This window comes from Apium graveolens, chromosome 4, assembly GCF_009905375.1.
Source record: "Apium graveolens cultivar Ventura chromosome 4, ASM990537v1, whole genome shotgun sequence".
Classification (NCBI taxonomy): domain Eukaryota; kingdom Viridiplantae; phylum Streptophyta; class Magnoliopsida; order Apiales; family Apiaceae; genus Apium; species Apium graveolens.
In genome coordinates this window covers 272,475,884-272,500,527 of record NC_133650.1, presented here as the reverse complement: position 1 = coordinate 272,500,527, position 24,644 = coordinate 272,475,884, and the positions used below count along the sequence as shown (strand labels likewise).

The 24,644-nt window shown below is 36.7% G+C and overlaps 3 protein-coding genes across 3 annotated transcripts; all 3 read right to left on the bottom strand.

The window, feature by feature from the left end:
* Positions 1–293: 293 nt before the first annotated feature.
* LOC141721001 (STOREKEEPER protein-like) lies at positions 294–1,916 on the bottom strand. The gene has a single exon (XM_074523727.1). The coding sequence runs from the start codon at positions 1,734–1,736 to the stop codon at positions 534–536; it is 1,203 nt and encodes a 400-aa protein (XP_074379828.1). The 5' UTR covers positions 1,737–1,916; the 3' UTR covers positions 294–533.
* A 17,896-nt stretch (positions 1,917–19,812) lies between these two features.
* Positions 19,813–22,068, bottom strand: LOC141719649 (uncharacterized). Its single transcript, XM_074522027.1, has 3 exons — positions 21,594–22,068; positions 20,932–21,272; positions 19,813–20,199 (listed from the first exon to the last, which is right to left on the bottom strand). Exons 1-3 carry the CDS (start codon positions 22,066–22,068, stop codon positions 19,813–19,815), a joined length of 1,203 nt encoding a protein of 400 aa, XP_074378128.1.
* A 345-nt stretch (positions 22,069–22,413) lies between these two features.
* Positions 22,414–22,917, bottom strand: LOC141719648 (uncharacterized). The gene has a single exon (XM_074522026.1). It carries the CDS (start codon positions 22,915–22,917, stop codon positions 22,414–22,416), a length of 504 nt encoding a protein of 167 aa, XP_074378127.1.
* Between the last annotated feature and the right edge of the window lie 1,727 nt (positions 22,918–24,644).

Sequence of the window (24,644 nt, the reverse complement as noted above, 5' to 3'; positions counted from 1 at the left end):
AGTGCTCTTCTTAACTTTAATGGTTTAAAAACACTAGGAAACTTCTGATTCAGATATCAAGATAGTTAAAACATTGAGCAACTTCTAATTCAAATAAAGATTATCATCTCTTATACAAAAACTGCAACTCCGATCTGTCCAAAAGGTAAACTAATCCTCATAATGCATATAGAACTGAATACCATACAAACAGAATTTTTACTTTATTATCTAGCATGATAATTAAGTTCTGTATGCACATTCTTTGCAGTTTCAGAAAATATAACTTAACAAGCAATTATAAAAAAACAATATAGCTAGAATCCAAAGATCATAAAATTAACCAGAGCAAAAACTGTTCTGACCAGGATTGAAATTTGCCAAAATAACTCCAAAAGTCACAAAAATACCCCTCAAAACGACAGTCAGCCTGGCATGATAATCCTAAAAGTACTTGCAATGCAATTTAAACTAGTAGGACTTGCAATGCAATATATAACTAATATACTAGATATAAATAAGACCTTCTAATGAGCTTTCAGCGGGCAGAATGATCAAGGGTCTGAAGTTGTCATCTGATTCAACGACACTTTAGCCTGCTTTGCCTTCAACTCCAACTTCTTAACATACAACTGCATTTCCTTCACATAGATATCCTTCCATTCCTTCTCCATAGCCCTCACCTTTTCACTTCCCATCAACCGAAAATTCCCCACACTAATCTCCTTCAATGGCTGCGAACAATTAACATCAGACTCCCACGCCTTACTCAAATACGGATACATTGCCTTAAAATCCAAACCCTCATCGTCCTCCTCCTCAGCCTCAAAACCATTCTCAATCTCATCATCCATCACAACACCACCCTTCCCATTCACTCCATTATTCACAGCTTTCCCGACATCCTTATTCTTCTTCCTCCCACCCTTAACCTTAGTACCATTCTCCACTCCATTCCCACCACCCCAAATCTTCTTTGAAAGCTCAAACGACTTATCCTCGTGTGCTTTCGCAAACACAACATCACCCTTCTCAGCATTACCCAAATACTTCTTCTTCAACCTCCTAATCTTATCACTCAACTGCTTAATGGACACACTCACGTGAAGCGAATCCTTCAAAAACTCATAAAAAGCCTCCAAATCAGAATATGGGTCCTCGTCATTGGCCAACTGATAATCAATCATCCCTTGCAAAAGCACAATCTCATCATCCTCACTCCAAATCCTATTAATCCCAGACCTCTTCTCATCCCCATTCGAAACCCTAGCTCTCTTCCCACCCTTCCCACTCTTCTCAGACTCCACCGGCCGCTTCACAGAAGCCCTTTTCCTCTTCGGTTTCGGGTCGGGTTTCGGGTCGGGTTTTTTGTTCAAAACCTTCATTGGTTTAGACTTAATAGGCTTCACAAGAACAGGAGAGGACTTCTCAGACTCAGAATCCGACAGGGAACCATGATCCGACCCGGAACCTTTCCCAATCGATTCGGATCCTTGAGAAGAAGCCTGCTTCTCAACAGATTGCTCATTAGCATTAACAGCATCTTCATCTTCGCCTTCACCATCACCATCTCCATCAGACTCAGCATCTCCATCTCCTCCTTGATTTTCTTGAGACTCTACGTCTTCTTCTTCAGCGACGTCGTTTTGGGGATCGGATTCAATTGGCTGTTCATCGTCGTCGGAGGCGGCTTCTTCGACGTGATCGGAATCGTCGACCGGAATTTCAGGCGGTGGAGATGATCGCTTTCGTGCCATTGTTGTGTTGTTCTAAGGATTTAGAACAGTGATTGTGATGAGAATGTGTTTGTAATTAGGGTTTTGGGGGTTTAATTGTGGTGATAGAGAGAGTGGGTGTATGTGAGTGGTATATATAGGACAGATTCAGAAAGAGACCCCTCCATAAGCTTCGTAATTTATGGTAATTTTCCTTATTTTCTTTTGGTCACTAATTTTGGAATTGAACGGTCACGTCAGATAAAAGGCAGTAGTAATCCTTATCTGACAAAAAAAGGGACTCCGTTTTTTGTGTACTGCATTGCATTTGGATTTGTGCACGTGTTTTGATTGTACGCGGTTTTAAAAGCGGATCATTAATATATATATATATAATGAATATTTTTTAAATAAAGAGATAGCATTCATATATTATAATAAATCAATAAAATAATTATTCACAAAATCATAATTAACTTAAAAAATAAAAGTAATATTTAAAAATATCAAATTACAGCTTTTTTAAAAATAATATTTTTCTTTTCCTAATTATTTTTAATCCCCATTTAATTTGGCAAAAAAACTGTTTAAACGGTCAAAATCCGCATAATTCTGCTTAAAACCGCTTAAAACCGCTTAAACTTTACTAAATGTTTAACTATCCGATTTTGCACTAATCCAAGTGATTTTACCTCTGATTCCGCTTAAGCCCCCGCTCAAGCGTCCGCTTAATGCGCTTTTTACAACACTGATTTTGATCCTGTATTTAAAATAATATTTTTTTAAAAAAAATCGGGAATCAAAATATATAACTGAAACATTAATTCACAAGAAAATTTTAAAAATAATTGTATTATTTTAAGTATGTGATCAAAGCACTTTAAGTGTGTGTACAAAAGTAAAACGCCAAATAAAAATTACAGTATTCTTGATTTATTATTTTTGCTTTATTATTTTTACTCACTTTGATCAACTAATGTATGAGAAATGCTACTGTTCCCAAGACGATTTCCAAAACTGTTCCTGAATGCTTAGTTGTTAATATATTATTAGTTATTCATTCATTATCAATATGGGATCCTCGTGCATACATATGAGTCTATAAATTAAAACACGTCATTTGTCATTTGGAAACATTTTTGGGATTTTTTTCGGGGGCTCTTAATGTAAGCTCACTCGGTCTCTTTTTAGTATTTTTATACGATTAAATTGATCAAAATTTGACTGAAATTATTAAAAATTTATAATTCAATAAAATAAAAAAATATATTATTAGAAAGAATATTTGGTCTTTTTTATTATCTAATTTTCAGTTTCTTAAAATAATATAAAAATAATTTTTAATCTTTGATAAAAAAATGAGTCAATTTGACCGATAAAAATAGAAACGTGACAACTAAAAAGGGAAGGATATAGTACAATTTTTGAATCTTTTTGGATGTTAGTTCGCAAAAAATATTTATCTCAAATAAATAATTTTAATTACTTGGTCAATTTTACGGTACATTAATTTGAATTTATTTTGGGAAGATTATCAAAAATATAATTATTTTTACTTTTTTACGCTTTTAGCAAAATCTGAAAAAATTTGTAAAGTTAACTTTTACATTCAAACAGTTAACGGGGTATTTTGCATCTTCCCGGTCCCCACTCCCTCACATTTTTTAAAAGATATACGTTAAATTTAGATAACTTGTATCATCATAATATAATAGTCGCAAGAAGAGATTTCTTACATTCAAAAAAGATTATAGTCTAGATATGTAATGTTGATCGCGAAAATTTAGAATATATATTTTTATTGTCGGATAATAAAATATATGTGCATAATATTATACAAATTCATCTAAACAACACAAAAATAAGAAAGGATTTATAAATGGATAAATAATTCAAAAAAATAATACATAAATAATAAAATTTAAAAAACTGGAGCACAAAAAAATCTATAGAAACGAAAACACAATGTGCATTAATAAACAAAATGTTAAATAACGGTTAATAGTAATCTATTGTTAATTGAACACAAAAAATTGTCATGTTTTATTTGTGTTTTCAACAATTTTATGTATGTGTTCAGTATTGGTTTATAATTGCAGAAATGAAGATATAACAACTAGTATTGGAGAGTAGAGAATATAGAGTAGATCTGAGAGAGATGTCAGAGAAACAGGGAGATTCAGTGGAAAAAAAGAGAGAAATAGAGTTTAGAAGAGATGAGAGATGGAATGAATTTGAAAATCTTAGAGAGCGAAAGTAAGAATTTGTTATAAAGAGATAAATAGTTTTGGTGTTAAAGCCATTTTCATATATTCAACATAATCTCAATTACAAGATCTCACAGGTATTTGTAGACTGTCTCTAATGTAACTAACATAGAGAAAAGACTATCATATCCTTACTAACAATATTACAAAGAAAATTCTATACTTAGCTACCCTAACAATCCTCCCTCCTTGTGTAAAACCCCCTTCTTTAAAATAGAAGGATATATTACCTAAAATCCGTAAACCTGCCAACAGAGCACTAATATATTTCTCAACAATAATTAAACAGTTAAAATCTCCAAAATAATATTAAATCTCCAAACTGTCTAACCAATCATATAAATGTTGAAATCTCTAAATAAATAATTAAATCTAGATATTGATAAAGTACGAAATCCTGATAAATAAATGGGGTACCTCCCCATTGCACAGTCCCAGATTCCCCCTAAGCACCTTCCAGAAAAAGAATATGGCATGAGCCAAACGCCCAGTACGGATTTGGAATACCGTTTATAAATCAAGAGATCAGAAATAAATAATCAGCAATTTATAATAAAAACAAAATTTTAAAAATAAGTAAGGCTGAAGCAACGAGGGGTTAGGATATTTCATACTGAGATCAGAACAGATACAAGTACACACATCAAAGGGTACCTAATGCGTGCAACATAATGGATAACATGTACGGCATATACAATGTCACCATAAATCAAATCACAAATCAAACTCTGGGTGCACCCACGTATCCTGAACAAATATCAAATGCGCAAAAGCTCCTCCAAAGGGCTAACAGAAGGATACGCCGTGATCAATCACACTGTCACGGAAGTGTCATGTCACTGGTGCCGCAATGACATGGCTGTAGTACCTCTACAGCTGGTTAACTCAGTATACCCTAAATCACCAAGGGGTCAAAATAAAATATTCTCACAAAATTTAAAATCACCTGATACAGGTAATTCAGATTTCCAAAACAAAGGGTGTCATAAATAATTTTTGAAAATCGCATAAACAGATATCTAAAATTTTCCAAATCAAATTTTAAAATAATTTTCGGAAGTCAAAATGATCAAATAATATTAACGGAGCAAATAAAATATGGAATTGAGCGAATCAGAGATATTTAATTCTAAGATGAGTAGCGCTGAATAAAAAGGGGACATAATCCGTACCTCGAAACTCGCAAATTCTAATACTCGCGAAATCCGCAAATAATCCGTCAAATTTCCGGCCCCCGATCTAATACAACATTTTAAATTTTTTTTATTATTATAGAGTATTTACTGATTAGTTAAAATTTGCATATCAGATTTATTTTCTCTACTCGCAACATGAAATTTTTAAACCTATATTAAATTAGACTACAATGCATACACATATGATATGACTTAGATTTCTTAACCTTTAATATCTAGACACGGAAGACTGTTAGTCCCTTAACAATGCAACAAGAATTACAGAAGGGGAGTTGAATGGAATTCTTGAAACTTTTTCACAAATAAAATTGTTCTAACTTAAATATATATATCACTGTGAATTGATTTGCAGAGTGCGAAATAATAACTTGAAATGAATCAAAACACAAGTAATTAAAAACACAAGTCTTTAAAAAATTTCTGGTGGATTTGAATGTATCCACCAGAGATATATATAATATATCGAGAGAATTCTGTGTAGCAAAAAGCTCACAGCTGCTTACAAATGTTTAACAACTAAGAATACAGAGAAATACTGAGAATACAGCTTACAAAATGTTTCTCTCTTGGTTGCTTAGTTAGTTATTCTATTTGTTGCTTCTTGGTTTATATATCACCAAGATTACAAAGTAATAAGACAAGATAATAAAACAAAAACTATCAAGTCTAATACTATGCAGCTTCATTACTCTATTCCAGCATCTTTGAATATCTTCATAATAGCATGGAAATGGCAATGCTTCTTTGTTCTCTAAAACCCAGTTGAATAGGCTTCCACATTCCATTTGCATACACTCGACGCATCTGACTGTGTTGTCACTGTCAACAGATGTTTGAATTCTTTATCCGTCGGGTTCATGATCATCCGTCGAGTTCATGATCGTCCGTCGGGTTGTCTTGTTGATCATCCGTCGAATGGCATTGTTGTTCATCCGTCGGGTAGCAATCTGGCACTTGACTTCATTTCATTTATACAAGATTACAAGACATCATCTATGTACAATTAATCAACATATTCTGCATATCTAGCTAAAGTCAACATGACTTGAGTACTACTTACAGAATCTAAACAATGTGTATGCAGAAATGTGCTATAGACTTATTATTACATAAGCTACTCACTCGATGGATAATAAATCATCATCCGTCGGGACTATATTGAGTCATCCGTCGGGACTATAATCCTTATCCGTCGAGTGCTACATTTTTCACTAAGTAAAATCTACCAAGGTGTTTTGTTAATGAAATCATCAAGTACACAACATTTACACAACAATCTCCTCCAATTTATGTCTACTGGAATTGTAGCCATAAATTAAGAGAAACTTGATGATAATAAAACACCCTAAAAATACAACTTTGAAAGTAGATAGATAAAACTGTAAAGTGCTTCAATTAACAAAATGTACAAAGTTTAGCTCACAATCATTTTCAAGGCGCTCCTCTAGCCTGAGCAGATTTATCTAGTTCCTTGAAGGTCTGGATCTCTTTCCAAGCTTGCTGTTGTTTTCTTCTATCTGATTTTGGAGCTGTCTGTGGAATTCCAGTTCATCAGATTCTGAGAGATTTAGCTTTTCTTGCATCTTCGAGAGAGTCTAATTGCTAGAGATGCTCAATTGGTCTTAAAATCTGAAGAATCTTCTCACTCCTTTGTCATCCATGAACTCCATCAGCTAGTAGGGCCTTAGATGCACTCTTCTCCCTGTGTAAGGGATAATTAGAGTCTTTGGGAGTGCATCTTTAGCTCTAAAACTCCTCAGTTCTTCAATCTTCTTTAGAACCAATCTTCTTGCAGTTACATTGAACCCAAAGTTCTTCTTGAAAGATGAATAAACCTTAATCAATACAGCTTGGCTTTCTTGAAGGATCCTGTGAAGTGACCATTGAATCTCATTTCCTCCCTTGTACTTGAAAACTAACCTTTCAGGTAGGTTTCTATATGCATGAATCCCTCTCACTTCTTCTTGTTCATCTAGATAGAGATTTAGATCAGAGAATTCCTTGATGTCACATAAGTACATGTAATCTCCTTTATTGACTTTAGATTGAGCTTTGACTAGAGATTTGGATTTGAGAGGTGACAACTTCACTTTCTTGACTGCTCTTGACTTTGTTCTTTTTGGCTTGCTAAGGATTGGCATATTGAAGTCAGGAATGGGTAGGCTCTCCCAGTCTATTGGTTCATCCTTAGGCACAATGGGTTCACCATGCATGTTCCTGTAAGGATCCACCACCTTAATGTCTTCAAATACCACAGAGGGTTTTGATGCTTGAGTTGTAGTTGAAATGGATTCCTTAGAAAACTGATCCTCCAATTCCTTATCAACAAAATCCAGTTTGCTTTTGGTTATTTTGGCCAATTCCTTGTATCTTGGAGATTTCTTATGTTTTGATTGAACTTGCTTCTGTGGATCTTGAGATTCAGTTATTCCAGATGGCTAAGAAGGAATCTGTTGTGTTGGTTTCACAGCTTGTAGCTTGGCCAAGATAGCAGCTTGCTTTTTCTTTTGCTTAGCCTTTTTGGCATCTAGAATAGCTTGCTTCTTTTCCTGCTTCAATCTGGCCTTTTTCTTCTCTCTTTGCTTGAGCAAATTGAGGATGTCCAACCACCACACAAATTTCTTTCCCATTCCTGAAAACTTTATCAATTCTTCTTTTTGAAGCTGAATCAGTTGGATCCTTGTAGAAGGCAATTGACCTTGACAGAAGCTTCTTCTCATCAGGTTTAGGTGTCTCATACACTGTATCCAAAGGGTTCTTTAATGATGATTTTGGATAGTTCACCCTTGGCTTCAAAATAATTTCAGCCTTTGGAGATTTGATGCAGGATGGCTGTCCTCTTTCCAGATAGTTCATGCTCATTTCATTCACAAAGATCTGTTTGACTTCAGAGTAATGAATGGTTGACTTTACTGGCTCCTTTACTAGCCCAAACTTCCTTTGTATGTCCTCATCAATTTTCTCCCAGTTGATTGGCTTCAACTGCTCCTTTTCAGCTTCTCTTAATTTGACTACTGCTGCATTGATCAGATCTATACTATTTGTTACTGGTGGCTTGGTGAAAGCAATTGTGGGCACAATTACTTTACTAATTTGAATTTGAAGCTTTTCCCCCTCACTTGGTCCTTTCTCCCCCTTTTTATTATCATCAAGTTGAGTAGAGGAGGAGGTTTGAGCAGCCATCAGTTTCTTAAGTCAATCTGTCTGTTGGGCTTGATGAAGATGAATGGCTGTTAGAGATGCTTCCATAGCTGACATTCTTGTATCCAAAGCATCTATCTTTGTTGCAAGATCAGAATTTTTCCTTAGTTGCCTCTTGATGTCAAGCATTGTAGCTTCTGAAAGCTTAGAATCCATTTTGTCTGAAATGGCCTTCTTCATCTCATCAATATTACCCTTGATGGTGTTAACATCTCTAGCATGTTGGAAGCCTTGAATCTGTTGTAGTTGCAGAGAAGCAAGATGTGCTTGAAGGAGCTTCTTGGTGTTGACATTTGTAGTGGTTTGAAGAGCAGTATTTGTCTGATTGATTAGTTGAATCAGGGTTGTCTTGAAGTAGTGCTCATCACAGTGCTTTGAAAATTCCCATGATGGCATTCCTGATCTTGAACTTGAACCTACTTCTCCCCTATGTCCAATGCCTCTTCTTCACTATCTCCACCTTCATCACCAAAAAAATCTGCTGAACCACCAGTCTCATAATCCACATCACCAGCTGTAGAAGGCAAAGTTGTGATGGCATACTTAGCTCTTAGCATTGACTGAGTGGTATGCACCAAATTGAGCATCGTTTCTGCATTGTCATTGCCCTGTTCAGCTAGAAGTTGATAAGCTGGAACAGGGTGAGTAAATGTCTCAGCATCAAGGGAAGTGGAATCTATAACAGCTTGAGGTTGCTGAGATAGTCCCTCCCTGTCTGTATCTTGGATATTCATTAACTCACTAGCAATGACATCCATCCTTATAGCTCCTGTACCTGCATTTCTCTCTTGTTCTCTCTTTTGTTGCATCAGGGTCTCACCCTGGCTCCCCACCCTCACCTGCACCATCTAAGGTGGGACTCCTCTCACTCTCTTTTGCCAATCCTGAAGAAATGGATTGCATAGTTTCACTTTTTTTCTCTCCTTTTTCCTGGGAGCAACCCAAAATCTCACTCATAACACTCTTTTTCCTCAATCCTAAGAGTGACTGGACAACCACTAAGTCTTCTGCACTTGAAATGAATAAAGTTTGAAGCAGTGCAGAGACACTCGACGAATGAGTAATATCCATCGGGTCAGTGATTTTGCTAATCGACGGATAACTGCTGTTATGCTTATCCGTCGGGATACAGTCACTACTCGACAGATGAGCAATATCCATCGAGAGAGTAAAAATGAATGAACTTGGAATAGAAACTATTGTGGACTCTGTGCTGATTGATGATATTTTGGGTACATATGATTCAACAGTTCCTGAAAGAATTGGCAAGTGAGCCAACAAATCATCTAAAAGATGATGTTCAATTGCATTAGATTTTGGCTTCCCCAACAAGGTTAAAGAAGGGAAATCAGGAATTGATGTGTTGATCATATCCACATCCAGAGAATTTGGTGTTTGAGGTGCTTCTATCACTAGAGATTTTGGTTATGACTCCACATTTATTGGAGCCACATCAAGCTGAATTTGTGAAGGTGCAATGACTGTGTCTTTAGCACCAGTTTGCACAGTGTGTGTACCCTATGCATCCCCAAGGGTTTTGAATTTCTTCTTTCTGGCATAAGTTTGGGGTGAGCTAGTGTCCCTTACCCTCTTGGCCTGTGCTCTTGGTTGAGAGCTTTATTCAATAGTTACATCCTTTTGGGAGGATGCAACTAGAAATGAGCTTTTATCATTTTTAAGCACTGCAGTTTGTTGGGAAACTGCAGTGTGGCTAGGCTGGGAACCACTCAACTCTCCATCCTTATCCTTAGGGTTTCTTTTATGTTCACCATTTCCCTCACCTACCTTTCCCACCTTCACACTCCCCTCTTTGGTTTTGGTGGATTTTGCAACTGGCATCTTTTGAGAGATACCAGAAGGGGCTTTCTTTGATTTGGATTTTAAAATTTTTGTTGGTTTGGTAGCTTGGGTAGGCAACTGTTGGGTCATTGACACAGTTGCCATAGCTACACTAGAACTCAAAGAAACTAGTGAGGTTGGAATAGTAGTAGGGATAGATGAACTTACATCACTTACCTGAGGTGCTTCCATTACAGGGAAATAGAAAAGTGGCACTTCTCTGTGATGATTTGCCCTGTTCAAATCTGCAATAATCCTTCTCTCTTGAACCCAACAATCTAATTTGTTGTTTGGGTTCTCAAGCACAATTTCCTCAGAGAGGTGGTTAGCTAACATCATGAAAAATCTAACATAATAAACACTTTTTCCCCTCTTATTTAACTCTCCTAACTTAAATCCCAACTCAAACAGAACATGGTCACTAAAATTAAAGTACTTATCTGTAACTAGCATGTAGAGCATGTTAAGCATGGAAATATTAACAGAATCAAAATTACTGATTTTACCAGAAAAGACCTTGGTCACTATATCACACATGAAACTCCATTCCTTCCTAAGACCCAATCTCCTAATGTCACTCAACTTAAAAGTAGAAGGAGCATAGTTCATGGAATTAAGCATATTAACTATATCAGTGTCTATGTGTGGTGAGGTCATATTATTATCAGGAATCTTGAAACATGCTTTAATAACATCACTATTAATACAGAATTCCTCACCTTTGATAGTGAGTGTGATGGTTTTATCAGTTGAGTTATATTTAGCAGTGGTCCACATCTCTTCAACAACTTCACAAAAGATGGTGGGTGATTCCAGCATGGCATAGCTAAGCTTGCAGTTCTTCACAGAATCCATCATTTTGTGGTAGTCACCAGAATGCTGAATCCCCTTGTTCACTAAGGTTATGAAGTTATTCTTCTCATAAATGAACCCAGTTTGAGACATAATCTTGACAACAGGCGTCATTGTTAGAGAATAAGAGCTTGCAGAGAGAGAGTAAGTGCTTTGAAAGAGAAAGAAATTGGAGCAGATAATTTGAGAATGATAAAAGAAAAGCAATGGAAATGAAATAAGCTTTTATACTGTCTCAAAAAATAACTGCCAAAAATAATAAAGTAAAATAAAGTAGCCAATAAAAAGTGCCTAAAATAGCCGTTTAAAAATAAACTGTAAAAATTCCACCCATTATCCGTCGTGTTATGCTTACAAACTGTAAGTATACTCGATGGATAATGTTTAGGAAATCAACGGCTAAGATTAAGATAATTCGACAGATGAGGATAAACTGTTATTCGTCGAGTCATAAAATATTCCAGAAAAATAAATAATTTTTATTAGCAAATTGTATTCCGATGGATGATCAAACTCGATGGATAACGATCATCCGTCGAGATGTAAATTTTGACTTAGCCAAAATTTCATTCAAGACTAAAAAATTAATTAAATTTCTGGCTGCATTACAACTTGCAAATTATCTCATAAAGATTTAAGAATAATTGAGCATACCTAACTTGCTTACCAACCTTAAAAATGTGGATTCATCCAGTGGTTTGGTAAAAATATCTGCAAGCTGCTTCTCACTTGGAATAAAATGTAGTTACACAGTACCATTCATTACATGTTCCCTAATGAAGTGGTACTTGATGTCTGTGTGCTTTGTCCTTGAATGTTGTACTGGATTTTCAGTGATGGCAATTGCACTTGTGTTATCACAGAAAATAGGAATCCTTTCAACTTGCAAACCATAGTCTAGCAGTTGATTTTTTATCCACAAAATCCGTGCACAGCAACTGCCAGCAGCAATATATTCAGCTTCAGCTGTTGAAGTAGAAACTGAATTTTGCTTTTTACTGAACCAGGACACAAGCTTGTTTCCTAGAAATTGACAGGTTCCTGTTGTACTTTTTCTATCAATTCTACAACCTGCATAATCTGCATCTGAATAACCAGTTAGATCAAAACCAGAATCTCTAGGGTACCAAATGCCAAGTTTTGGTGTTCCCTTGATATATCTGAAAATTCTCTTAATACCTACTAAGTGAGATTCTCTAATATCAGCCTGAAATCTAGCACATAAACATGTAGAAAACATTATATCTGGCCTACTAGCTTTTAAGTACAGAAGTGAGCCAACCATGCCCTAATAACTTGAAATATCCACAGACTTTTCAGTAGTGTTTAATTCAAGCTTAGTTGCAGTAGCCATGGGAGTTTTTGCAGATGTGCAATCCATTAGATCAAACTTCTTTAAAAGATCAAAAATGTATTTAGTTTGACTAATAAATATTCCATCACTAACTTGCTTAACTTGCAAACCAAGAAAGTAAGTTAGTTCTCCCATCATACTCATTTCATACTTACTTTGCATCAATTTGGCAAACTTTTTGCAAAGTTTCTCATCTGTAGAGCCAAAAATAATATCATCTACATAAATTTGAACAAGTATGCTAGAGCCATTAACATTTCTAAAGAATAAAGTTTTATCTACAGTACCTCTTGTGAAGTGATTTTCCAAAAGGAACTTTGATAAAGTGTCATACCAGGCTCTAGGTGCTTGCTTTAGTCCATAAAGTGCTTTCAAAAGATAATAGACATGTTCTGGAAAATTTGGATCTTCAAAACCAGGAGGTTGACTGACATATACTTCCTCCTCCAAATCTCCATTCAGAAAGGCACTCTTGACATCCATTTGATAGACCTTGAAATTGGCATGGGCTGCATAGGCTAAGAAGATTCTGATGGCTTCAAGTCTTGCAACAGGAGCAAATGTTTCATCAAAATCTATTCCTTCTTGTTGATAATAGCCCTTAGCAACCAATCTAGCTTTGTTCCTGACTACTATGCCATTTTCATCCATCTTGTTTTTGAATACCCATTTGGTGTCTATTGGATTCTTTCCTCTAGTCTTGGGCACCGGCTTTCATACATTATTCCTCTCAAATTGGTTTAGCCCCTCCTGCATAGCTAAAATCTAATCAGGATCCAACAAAGCTTCTTCTACCTTCTTTGGTTCTTCCTTGCAAAAAAAGCTGTTGTATAGACATTCCTCTTGAGTTGCTCTCCTAGTTTGAACTCTAGAAGAAACATCACCAATGAGCTCAAAGGGGTGATCCTTTGTCCATTTCCTTTATTGAGGAAGATTAGCTCTAGATGAATAGGCCTCATTGTTGTCATGATGTGTGATTGAGTTTTGATTATTAGAACCTCCCCCTGAGTTTGTGGATCTTTGATTTGAGAAGGGGGGCTTTCTATAGGTGATTTATTCTGATTTCCAGCTTCTTTTGATAACCCGACGGATGGTGAATTTTGAGTTTCGACGGATGAAGCTGGATGTCTACCGACGGATAACGCAGATTGCCCCCCGAAGGATAAAGCATTTTGCAACTGACAGATGTTGAATTTTGTGCTTCATTTGTAGTCGATTTTTTGCATTATCCTTTGATACTGTTTCTTGATCACTTTCATCATAACTGTCATCACTAACCATCTCCACATTGTCAAATTTGAGGCTTTCATGGTAGTCTCCATCTTGCAGTCCTTTAATCTTTTTATCATCAAACACAACATGTATTGATTCCACAACAATGTTGGTTCTTAGATTGAAGACTCAATATGCTTTACCAACAGCATATCCAAAAAAAATTCCCTCATCTGCTTTAGCATCAAACTTCCCATTCTGATCAGTTTGATTTCTCAAGATATAACACTTACAACCAAAGACATGAAGAAAATTTAGAGTTGGCTTCTTATTCTTGAATAATTGATAGGAAGTCATGCATTTTGCTTGATTGATCATAGAAATATTCTGAGTGTAGCATGCAGTATTTACAGCTTCAGCCCAGAAATATGTTGGCAATTTAGATTCTTCAAGCATTATTCTGGCAGCTTCAATAAGTGATATGTTCTTCCTTTCCACTACTTCATTCTTTTGTGGGGTTCTTGCTGCTGAAAACTCATGCAAAATTCCATTTTCTTCACAAAATGCTCTCAATGCAGAATTCTTGAACTCAGTTCCATTGTCACTCCAGATTCTTCTAACTTTGAAATCAGGATGGTTATTGACTTGCCTTATGTGATTGATTATGATTTCACTAGCCTCATCTTTAGACTTTAGGAAATATGTCCAAGAGAACTTTGAGAAATCATCTACAATTACTAGGAAAAATCTTTTCCTTGAGATGGACAACACATTAACTGGTCCAAATAAATCCATGTGTAGCAGTTGCAAAGGTTCTTCAATTATTAAATCAAGTTTCTTTCTGAATGATGCTTTAATCTGCTTTCCCTTTTGGCAGGCATCACACAATCCATCCTTAGAAAACTCCACTAGAGGAATGCCTCTAACCAGTTCCTTCTTTACTAGCTATTTCATGGTCTTGAAGTTTAGATGGGATAGCTTCTTGTGCCATAACCAACTTTCATCCTGACTTGCTTTGCTGAGAAGACAAGTAACAAATTCTGCATTAGATGAGTTAAAGTCAGCTAGGTACACATTTCCTTTTCTCACACCAGTGAGAACCACTTTGTTGCTCATCTCGTTAGTCACAACACAGGCTTCTGAGTTGAAGGTAACTGAATTGCCTTTATCACAAAGCTGGCTGATACTCAACAGATTGTGCTTGAGACCATCCACTAAGGCAACCTCCTCAATGATGACATTGTCTTTTGAAATCAAGCCATATCCCACAGTATAATCCTTGTTGTAATCTCCAAAAGTAATACTTGGGCCAGCTCTCTCTTTGAACTCCGTGAGCAGGGTAGAATCACCAGTCATGTGTCTTGAACAACCACTATCCAAGTACCATAGATTCTTTCTGATTCCCTGCACACATCAAAATCAAATCAAGTTGATTTTGGTACCCAAGTTTCCTTGGGTCCTGCCTTGTTAGCTTTCTTTTTTCTGTTTCTTAGGCTTTATCTCATTTGACTTAGGGATATCAGATTCATCATTAGTCATATGAGTTGGGCCTTCGAACCCATTCATCATAACAAAATTATCATGCATACTTTGATTAACAGGGAATGGCATTCTGCTAGTGAACATGTTATTCCAGTAAGGCATGCTAAATGGCATTTGTGGCATACATACTAAATGCAGCATAATAGGGATTAGGTGCAAATGGCATATTAGCAAACTGTGCATTCATATTCTGTGTAGACATAGCATTTATAGGCATAGGAAGCATGGCATTCATGTTGGGAAAGTGAGGTGGCACAAATATGGAAGTAGGCATGGCAGATTTGCAATTAACAGACAAATGATTTACACTACCACACTTGACACAAATTTTTCTTGGAGCATATTTATCAGGTGTGTAGTTATTGTGTTTGTTAATCCCTACTTTACCATTTCTAATATTCTTCTTTTTAGCCTCTATTTTAACCTCAATCTCTTCAAGTCTGTCACTCAATTGTTTGACAGTCATATGACCAACATTAGCCTTTTTCCCTTCCTTAACTTGACTCGATTCTCCTGTAACAAAATTCTTGGAAACTGATCCATACTTTTCATTTAATTTAAAAAGTTTGGTTTATACTGATAGGCTTGCTCACAGTCGATGGATGAGGATTTACATCACTCGACGGATAACCCTTTTTGTTATCCGACGGATGACCCTCATCATCCGTCGAGTCTACATCTGTTAGTACTCCTTCCACCAAATTTAGATCTAGCTTCTCCTTGTTCTTCTTCCAGGATGCATCACAAAAGGACTCGATTCCTTGAACTTTGGTGATTTGAGCATGAACATCTCTATATGTTTTCCATGCCTTAATCACTTCTTGTTCACGTTCAAGCTGCTTCTTCAAAATTTCTTCTTTCTTCAAGGACTCGGTTAATTCCTCCTTGGCAATCTTACACTCAATTCTTAATTTTTTAAAATCAATGAGCTGAGATCTAGCACATTATTCCTCTCACTTAAAAACAAATTATTTTCTTTGATTTTAGCATTTTTTATTTAGTAAGAGACTTAAGTGTAACACGCAAATGATATAACTCTGTAGACATGTCATTTATAGCATCATTACACTCAGCTTTAGATAAATGTGCAAGGTTTGTAGTAATTACCTGATTACTTGAAGAACTTGTCTCTATTTCATCGGACTTGGCCATTAGGGCTAGATTGACATAGCTGACATCTTCATCTTCATCCAGACCATCTGCAGCCCAGTCATTTTCTTGTGTATTGAAAGCCCTTTCCTTTTATTTGAGCAACTCAAAGTATTTCTGTTTGTAATCCACAAGCTAAAACTTCTTTTTGTTGGAATCTGACTTTCTACACTCACTGGCAAAGTGCCCTGCCAATCCACATTTGAAACATTTGAATTTAGATTTATCCACCATGTTTCTATTTGGCTTGGTTGCTCCAAAGTTCTTCTTGAACTTGAGCTTGGAAAATGTTCTGAAAAGAAATGCTAGATGTTCATCAATATCCTCTATGTCATCTTGGCTCAAAGAATCTTCATTTTCAGCTACCAGCCCCTTGCCCTTGTTTTCACAGACCTTTGAAGTTGATTCAACAGCTTCCATCTTCATCTCCTTCTCTTTTTCTAACTCAGCAACTAGTGCAATGGATCCTCCTTTCTTCTTTCCTCTCTCCATCCTCTCATCTTGCTCTATTTCAAGCTCATAAGTCTTCAGGATGCCATACAGTCTCTCCAAAGTAAACTCCTTATAATCTTGAGAGTTTCTTAATGAGACTTTCATTGGTTTCCATTCATTTGGAAGAGATCTAAGGAATTTCAGATTGGAGTCTTTTGTCTGATAGACCCTTCCATGCAGCTTCAAAGCATTTAGTAGTTTTTGAAACCTACTAAAGATGTCAGTGAGAGACTCACTTTCTTTACTATGAAAATGCTCATATTGCTGAATCAGTAGCTGCATCTTGTTTTCTCTAACTTGCTCAATGCCATCACAGATAATCTGTATAGTGTCCCAAACATCCTTGGCAATTTTATAATTGATGATGTTGTCAAACATATCACCATCAACTCCATTGAACAGGATATTCATGGCCTTTTTATCTTTCCTGACTTGTTCAATATCATGATCAGACCATTCATGCCTTGGCTTGGGGACATATGGCGCATTTCCAGTTGTAGCTCTCATTGGTACATGAGGACCTCTTTCTATGCAATCTACATAGGCCTCATCTTGAGAAAGTAAATTAAGATGCATTTTTACCTTCCAGTGATGGTAATTATCTTTATCCAGAAAAAGAATCTTGACTCCAACATCCTTATTGTTCATCTTGCTGTTTTGTTGATCTTTACACTCTTTGTTTATCAAGAGTTTGCTCTGATACCAATTGTTAGTCCCTTAACAATGCAACAAGAATTACAGAAGGGGGGTTGAATGAAATTCTTGAAACTTTTTCACAAATAAAATTGTTCTAACTTAAATATATATATATATATCAGTGTGAATTAATTTGCAGAGTGCGGAATAATAACTTGAAATAAATCAAAACACAAGTAATTAAAAACACAAGTCTTTAAAAACTTTCTGGTGGATTTGAATGTATCCACCAGAGATATATAATATATATCGAGAGAACTCTGTGTAGCAAAAAGCTCACAGCTGCTTACAAATGTTTAACAACTAAGAATACAGAGAAATACTGATAATACACCTTACAAAATGTTTCTCTCTTGGTTGCTTAGTTAGGTATTCTATTTACTGCTTCTTGGTTTATATATCACCAAGATTACAATGTAATAAGACAAGATAATAAAACAAAAACTATCAAGTCTAATACTATGCTGCTTCATTACTCTATTCCAGCATCTTTGAATATCTTCATAATAGCATGGAAATGACAATGCTTCTTTGTTCTCTAAAACCCAGTTGAATAGGCTTCCACATTCCATTTGCATACACTCAACGTATGTGACTATTTTGTCACTGTCAACAGATGTTTGAATTCTTTATCCGTCGGGTTCATGATTATCCGTCGAGTTCATGATCATCCGTCGAGTTGTCTTGTTGATCATCCGTCGAATGTCATTGTTGTTCATCCGTCGGGTAACAATCTGGCACTTGACTTCATTTTATTTATGCAGGATTACAAGACATCATCTATGTACAATTAATCAACCTATTCTGCATATCTAGCTAAAGTCAACATGACTTGAGTACTACTTACAGAATCTAAATAATGTGTATGCAGAAATGTGCTACAGACTTATTGTTACATAAGCTACTCACTCGATGGATAATAAATCATCATCCGTCGGGACTATATTGAGTCATCCGTAGGGACTATAATCCTTATCCGTCGAGTGCTACATTTTTCACTAAGTAAAATCTACCAAGGTGTTTTGTTAATGAAATCATCAAGTACACAACATATACACAACAAAGACCAAATAGCATAGCATGAAAAAAACAACCTGCCTATGTCTATAAAGTCTATGTTATTAATTTATGAATACAAATCTAAAGTTGATAAAGCTTACATTTATTCTTAACATAAGACATAGCTTTAATCAATTGTTATACATTAAAAACTCCCTGACATAACATGGCACCGAATGGAAAAACTTAAACTATCAACAATAATCTCTAAATATTATTACAATACATATTCGACCACAATTAAAATAAATTAATATTTACACAATTAAATATTAAGTAATATTCTAACAAGTAACAATATTATTAGCATTCAACACAAATGAATGTGCTGACTTGTTCTCTGTACTACATGCTAACACCAGTATTAACTAATAACATAAGAGCTCATTCACATTTGTCATTAAGTAAGGCATCTAATAAAATAATATTATATATAATGACATTAGAACTTAAAATTGGTTTGACCTTGATATACGTAATCAGGGATGTATCTTCTGTAAAAGAAAGAAAACGCACATGACATTCAACCACTTAAACTACTAAAATATTGGTATAGATAGTTTACTAGGTCCTGTGTAATTTTCAATTAACAGAGTTAAAACCTATATATAGCAACGACTAATAACGTGTACTTGTTACACCATAAGAACATAAAATATGAATATAAAATATTATAGGGTAGCAAGTAAGCATACATGTGTCACAAACAAAACAATATTTAAACCACAACCATATGATAATGATACTTAAATAGTATACAACGTACTAGAAAACCAAACCTGTTAGACAGCTCAAATTGACAATATGTTCCTCTGTTTTTCTTAACCCAACGTTCTCTCTCCCATGCGGCTGCTTTAGGGTTTTGTTATTAGTCTCGGATACTCAAACTATAAGCGATTGGATTAATATATAGTGTACTAAATATCCTATGCCTTATATAATTAGAATTTTAATAAACAACTAAACAAGTTCTTTTTCTTTTCTAATTAGTAAATATTAAAATCACTTATTTTAATTTTAATCTCAATCTCAATCTCAATCTTATTATTATTATTATTATTAAATTCACGTATATTACATATATATCCCCTTAAAAAAGATTCTGTCCCCGGAATCAAACGAAAATAAATACTTGTACCTAAATCGAATAAATACGGATATTTCTCACGAATAGATTCTTCTAATTCCCAAGTAGCCTCTCTCTCCGAATGATTTTTCCACAAAACTTTCACAAACGGAACAGTGTTCTTACTCAAAACTCACTCATCTCGAGCTAAGATAGCCTCAGCTTCTTCCTTGCACGAAAGGTCCTCTCTAATCTTATGCAATGGATAATGAACTACGTGTAGTGGATGATATTTGTAGCCCCTCAAAACCGACACATGAAACACATTATGTACATGAGATAGTTGTGGCGGCAACGCAATTCTATAAGACACTTCCCCCACTTTCTCCATAACATCAAAAGATCCAACATACCTCATACTAAGCTTCCCCTTTATACCAAAACGCTTCACATCCTTACAAGGAGACACCTTCAAGAACACATGATCACCTGGCTCAAATCCACCAAACTTCCGATGTTGATCCGCATAACTCTTTTGACGAGATCGAGCTTCCTTTAAACTTTCTTTAACTTTCTCCACCTTCTCATTAGTGATTTAACCAACTCTGGCCCTTCGATGACTCTCTCACTAACCTCATCCCAACAAGATGGTGCCCTACACCTCCTACCATATAAAGCCTCAAATGGTGGCATACCAATACTCGCGTGCCAACTATTATTGTACGCAAACTCAACAAGATACAAATATTTATCCCAATCACCTGTCCACTCTAACGCGCAAGCCCTCAACATATCCTCCAATGTATGAATCGTCCTCTCTGACTGTCCATCGATCTGTGGATGATAAGCTGTACTGAAATTAAGCCTCGTACCCCAAGCTTGCTGAAACCCCTTCCAAAAATGCGATATAAACCTCGTATCTCTGTCAAAAACTATCGACACGGGCACACCATGAAGTATGATAATATCACGCTGAAAAATCTCTGCTAACTCATGAACATGAGTAGTCTCTCTAATAGGTAAGAAGTGAGCGGACTTAGTAAGTCTATCAACCACTACCCATATGACATCATTCTTTTTGAAAGTCCTCGGCAAGTGAGTCACAAAATCCATACCACTTCCAAACTGGAATATCTAGCTGCTGCAATAGTCCACTAGGCCTCTGATGGTTTATCTTCACTTGTTGACATGTAAGACATTTCCCCACAAATTCAGCTATGTCTCCTTTCATTCCACTCCGCCAAAAGTGCTTCTTCAAATCCCTATACATCTTAATGGAACCTGGATGAATAGAAAATGAAGAACTATGAGCCTCCTTCAATATTTCCTCACGAATTGTCGAGTCTGCGGGAACACACAATTTACTACCCAACCATATCACACCCTCATCATCAACACGAAAATGTTTTTGCTTGCCACCTGCCACCTCATATATTATAGCTTCCAAACCAGTATCATTCTTCTGAGCTTCCTTAATTCTTGAAACAAGATTTGGTTCCACTTTCAAACTTGTAATGCTACCTCCTGACCCTCTAACATACAACGCAACCCTCAATCGCTCCAAATCTGAAATAAGGTGCGACTGGGTAATGAGAGATGCAACACTCCCCAAGTTCTTCCCACTAAGAGCGTCCACCACTACATTCGCCTTCCCTGGATGGTACTGAATATTTGCATCATAATCCTTAAGAAGTTCAAGCCACCTCAGTTGCCTCATGTTAAGTTCCTTCTGAGTAAAGATGTATTTGAAACTCTTATGATCAATGAAGATGTCACAAGTCTCTTCATAAAGATAATGTCTCCAGATCTTCAAAGCAAAGACCACTGCTGCTAACTCCAAGTCATGGGTAGGATAGTTCACCTCATAGAGTTTGAGCTATCTAGAGGCGTAAGAAATCACTTTCCCATGCTGCATAAGAACACACCCAAGTCCTCTCTTAGAAGCATCACTATAAACCTGAAAACCTCCACTACCTGATGGTAACACAAGTATTGGAGCAGACACCAACATCTTCTTCAACTGTTGAAAGCTTTTATCACGATCATCGTTCCACTCGAACTTAACGCCTTTCCTCATTAGTTGAGTCAACGGCAAAGCTATGGAAGAGAAACCCTCCACAAAGTGCCTATAGTAACCTGCTAAACCCAAGAAACTCCTCACCTCCGTCATATTGCTAGGTCTGGGCCAATTAGTAATAGCCTCGACTTTCACAGGATCCAACTCAATGCCCCTACCATACACAATATGCCCTAAGAATGCCACTTCCTCCAACCAGAACTCGTACTTGGAAAATTTCACAAACAACTTCTTCTCTATTATAATTTCAAGTACAGTACGTAAATGCTCCTCATGCTCCTCTCTGCTCCTAGAGTATATCAAGATATCATCAATGAAGACCACCACAAATTTATCCAGATAATCATGAAAGACCCGATTCATCAAATCCATAAATACCGCTGGTGCATTCGTCAACCCAAAGGACATCACGAGAAACTCATAATGACCATAACGAGTGCGAAATGCAGTCTTCGGAATATCCTCTTCTCTTACTCGTAACTGATGGTAACCAGATCTCAAATCTATCTTCAAAAAGTACTTCTCCCCTTGTAACTGATCAAACAAGTCATCAATGTGTGGCAAAGGATACATGTTTCTAAAAGTCACCTTATTTAACTCCTTGTAATCAATGCACAACCTCATGGAACCATCCTTCTTCTTCACAAAGAGCACAGGAGCGCCCCAAGGAGACACGCTTGGCCTAATAAATCCTCTATCCAACAACTCTTGCAACTGCTACTTCAATTCTTGCAACTCAAGTGGTGCCATCCGGTAACGCGCCTTGGAAATAGGCTCGGCACTTGGAACAAGTTCAATAGTAAACTCCACCTCTATATGTGGTAGCAAACCTGGTAGCTCATCAAGGAACACATCTTCATACTCTCTCACAACCGGATAATCCTCGATACGAGGTTCATCCTTCGATGTATCCTTAAAAAAAGCAAGGTAGCCATCACAATCCTTAGACAACAATTTACTCGCCTTTAAAGCAGAAATTAACTTAACCTCCCCCATCGGCTGAGATCCTTGGTATACAAATTCTGGTTTATCTGCATCTCCAAAGATCACCCGTTTTCCTTGATAATCAATTGTGGCACGATGTTCACTCAACCAATCCATGCCCAAGTTAATATCAAAGTCATGCATCTCCATCGGAAGCAAGTTAACCTTACAATTTCTATCTCTAACAACTATCGGACACTCTTGATATACATCAAATATAATAATAGAATTCCCCATCGGGGTAGCAATAGACATATGAGGATATAATAATGAAGGTGCAACGCCAAGATGACGAACAAACAATAAAGACACAATCGAATAGGCCGAACCAGTATCAAATAACACATAAGCATCACGTCTACCAACAAGAAGTGTTTCTGAAACGGTACCTGAATTAGCTTCTGCTTAATTTGCAGTCAATGCAAACACTCTGGCTATAGGATTCTGCTGACTGCCACTACCACCGCCAGCTCCTCCTCCACCAGTGTTGCGCGACACTGTATAATCTTTTGCCCTATGGGAAATGCTACCATACAAGAAACAAGCCACAGTCTGTCTGTAACAAGCTCTATCTGGATGATGTCCACCACATGTAGCACAAGGAGCCACTGAAATCATATTGGGGTTTCCCCCATACACTGAGTAACGACTCTGACCCTGTTGTTGATTCTACCACTGCCTAGGATGCTTTTGTCGCAAAAATTGCTAATTATGATTCTGACCAACATACTGATTCCGGCCATGGAATGACTGACCACCCCTATTCTGATTCTGTCCGCGCCACTGTCCCTGCTGACCACTCTGACTTCCATACCACTGTCTACCCTGTACAAAACCCTGATCATCCCTAGCCCTCTTACTACCACTATTAGACCTGAAAGTCCTGAAATCTATGCTCTCCTTCTCAACATCCTTTGTTGCATCAACCACTTCTGCCACATTATCAAATTTAAAAGAAATTATGGAACCCCTCAGATAAGACTTCAACCCCCATTTAAATTTATCAGACTGTTGTGCAGCAGTCCCTGCAACTGTCCCAGCAAATCCAGCCAACCTTATAAACCTCGCCATATAATCAGTAATGCTCTCATCATGGTGCTGCGCAATAGAATGAAACTCCCTCAAATAAGCCTCCCTATCAGCATTAGAGAAGTACTTCTCATAGAACACCTCCTTGAATCCCTGCCATTCCAAAATCTCTGCATACATCTCCCCTCTGGTAGCTTTCACTCCTCTCCACCACCTCTGAGCATCCCCCTCCAACTTATACACAACTAACCTGACCTTCTGAATCTCATCACAACCCAATGCATCAAAAATCTTCTCGAGATGAACAATCCAATTTTCAGCATCAATAGGAGTCAGTGGTGAACTAAAAGAGTCTGGTTTCTGCTTCACAAACCTCTCCAACCATACAAACGGCTCCAACTGATGGCCCTGACCATTCTGATTCTGATTTTCATTGCCATTCTGATTTCCTTGTCCATTCCGATTTCCTTCGCCATTATGATTTCCTTTCCATTTTGATTTCCCTCGCCATTCTGATTTCCTTGGTTTGCCAAAGCCTGCTGTACAGCCTGAGCCACTGCTTGCCCTATCATCTCAGTAAGCTGAGCGGGGTCAATGTGAAAAGGATCACGTCTAGAAGGCATCTACAATATAAGATAATGAACGAATGAAGATTACGAGAACAAATACGATGAAGCAGTTACAATCAGATTTCAAAATGATGAAGGGGAATGAAATGATAAAGAGCAAAATGAAACAAAATTAAATAGAACACCCATCCTATCGTCTACCCAAACTCACAGGTCAACCTAAGTAGGTTTTCTACAAGAAAGAACCTAAGCTCTGATGCCATCTCTGTAACACCACCTTCTTTAAAATAGAAGGAGATATTACCTAAAATCCGTAAACCTGCAAACAGAGCACTAATATATTTCTAAACAATAATTAAACAGTTA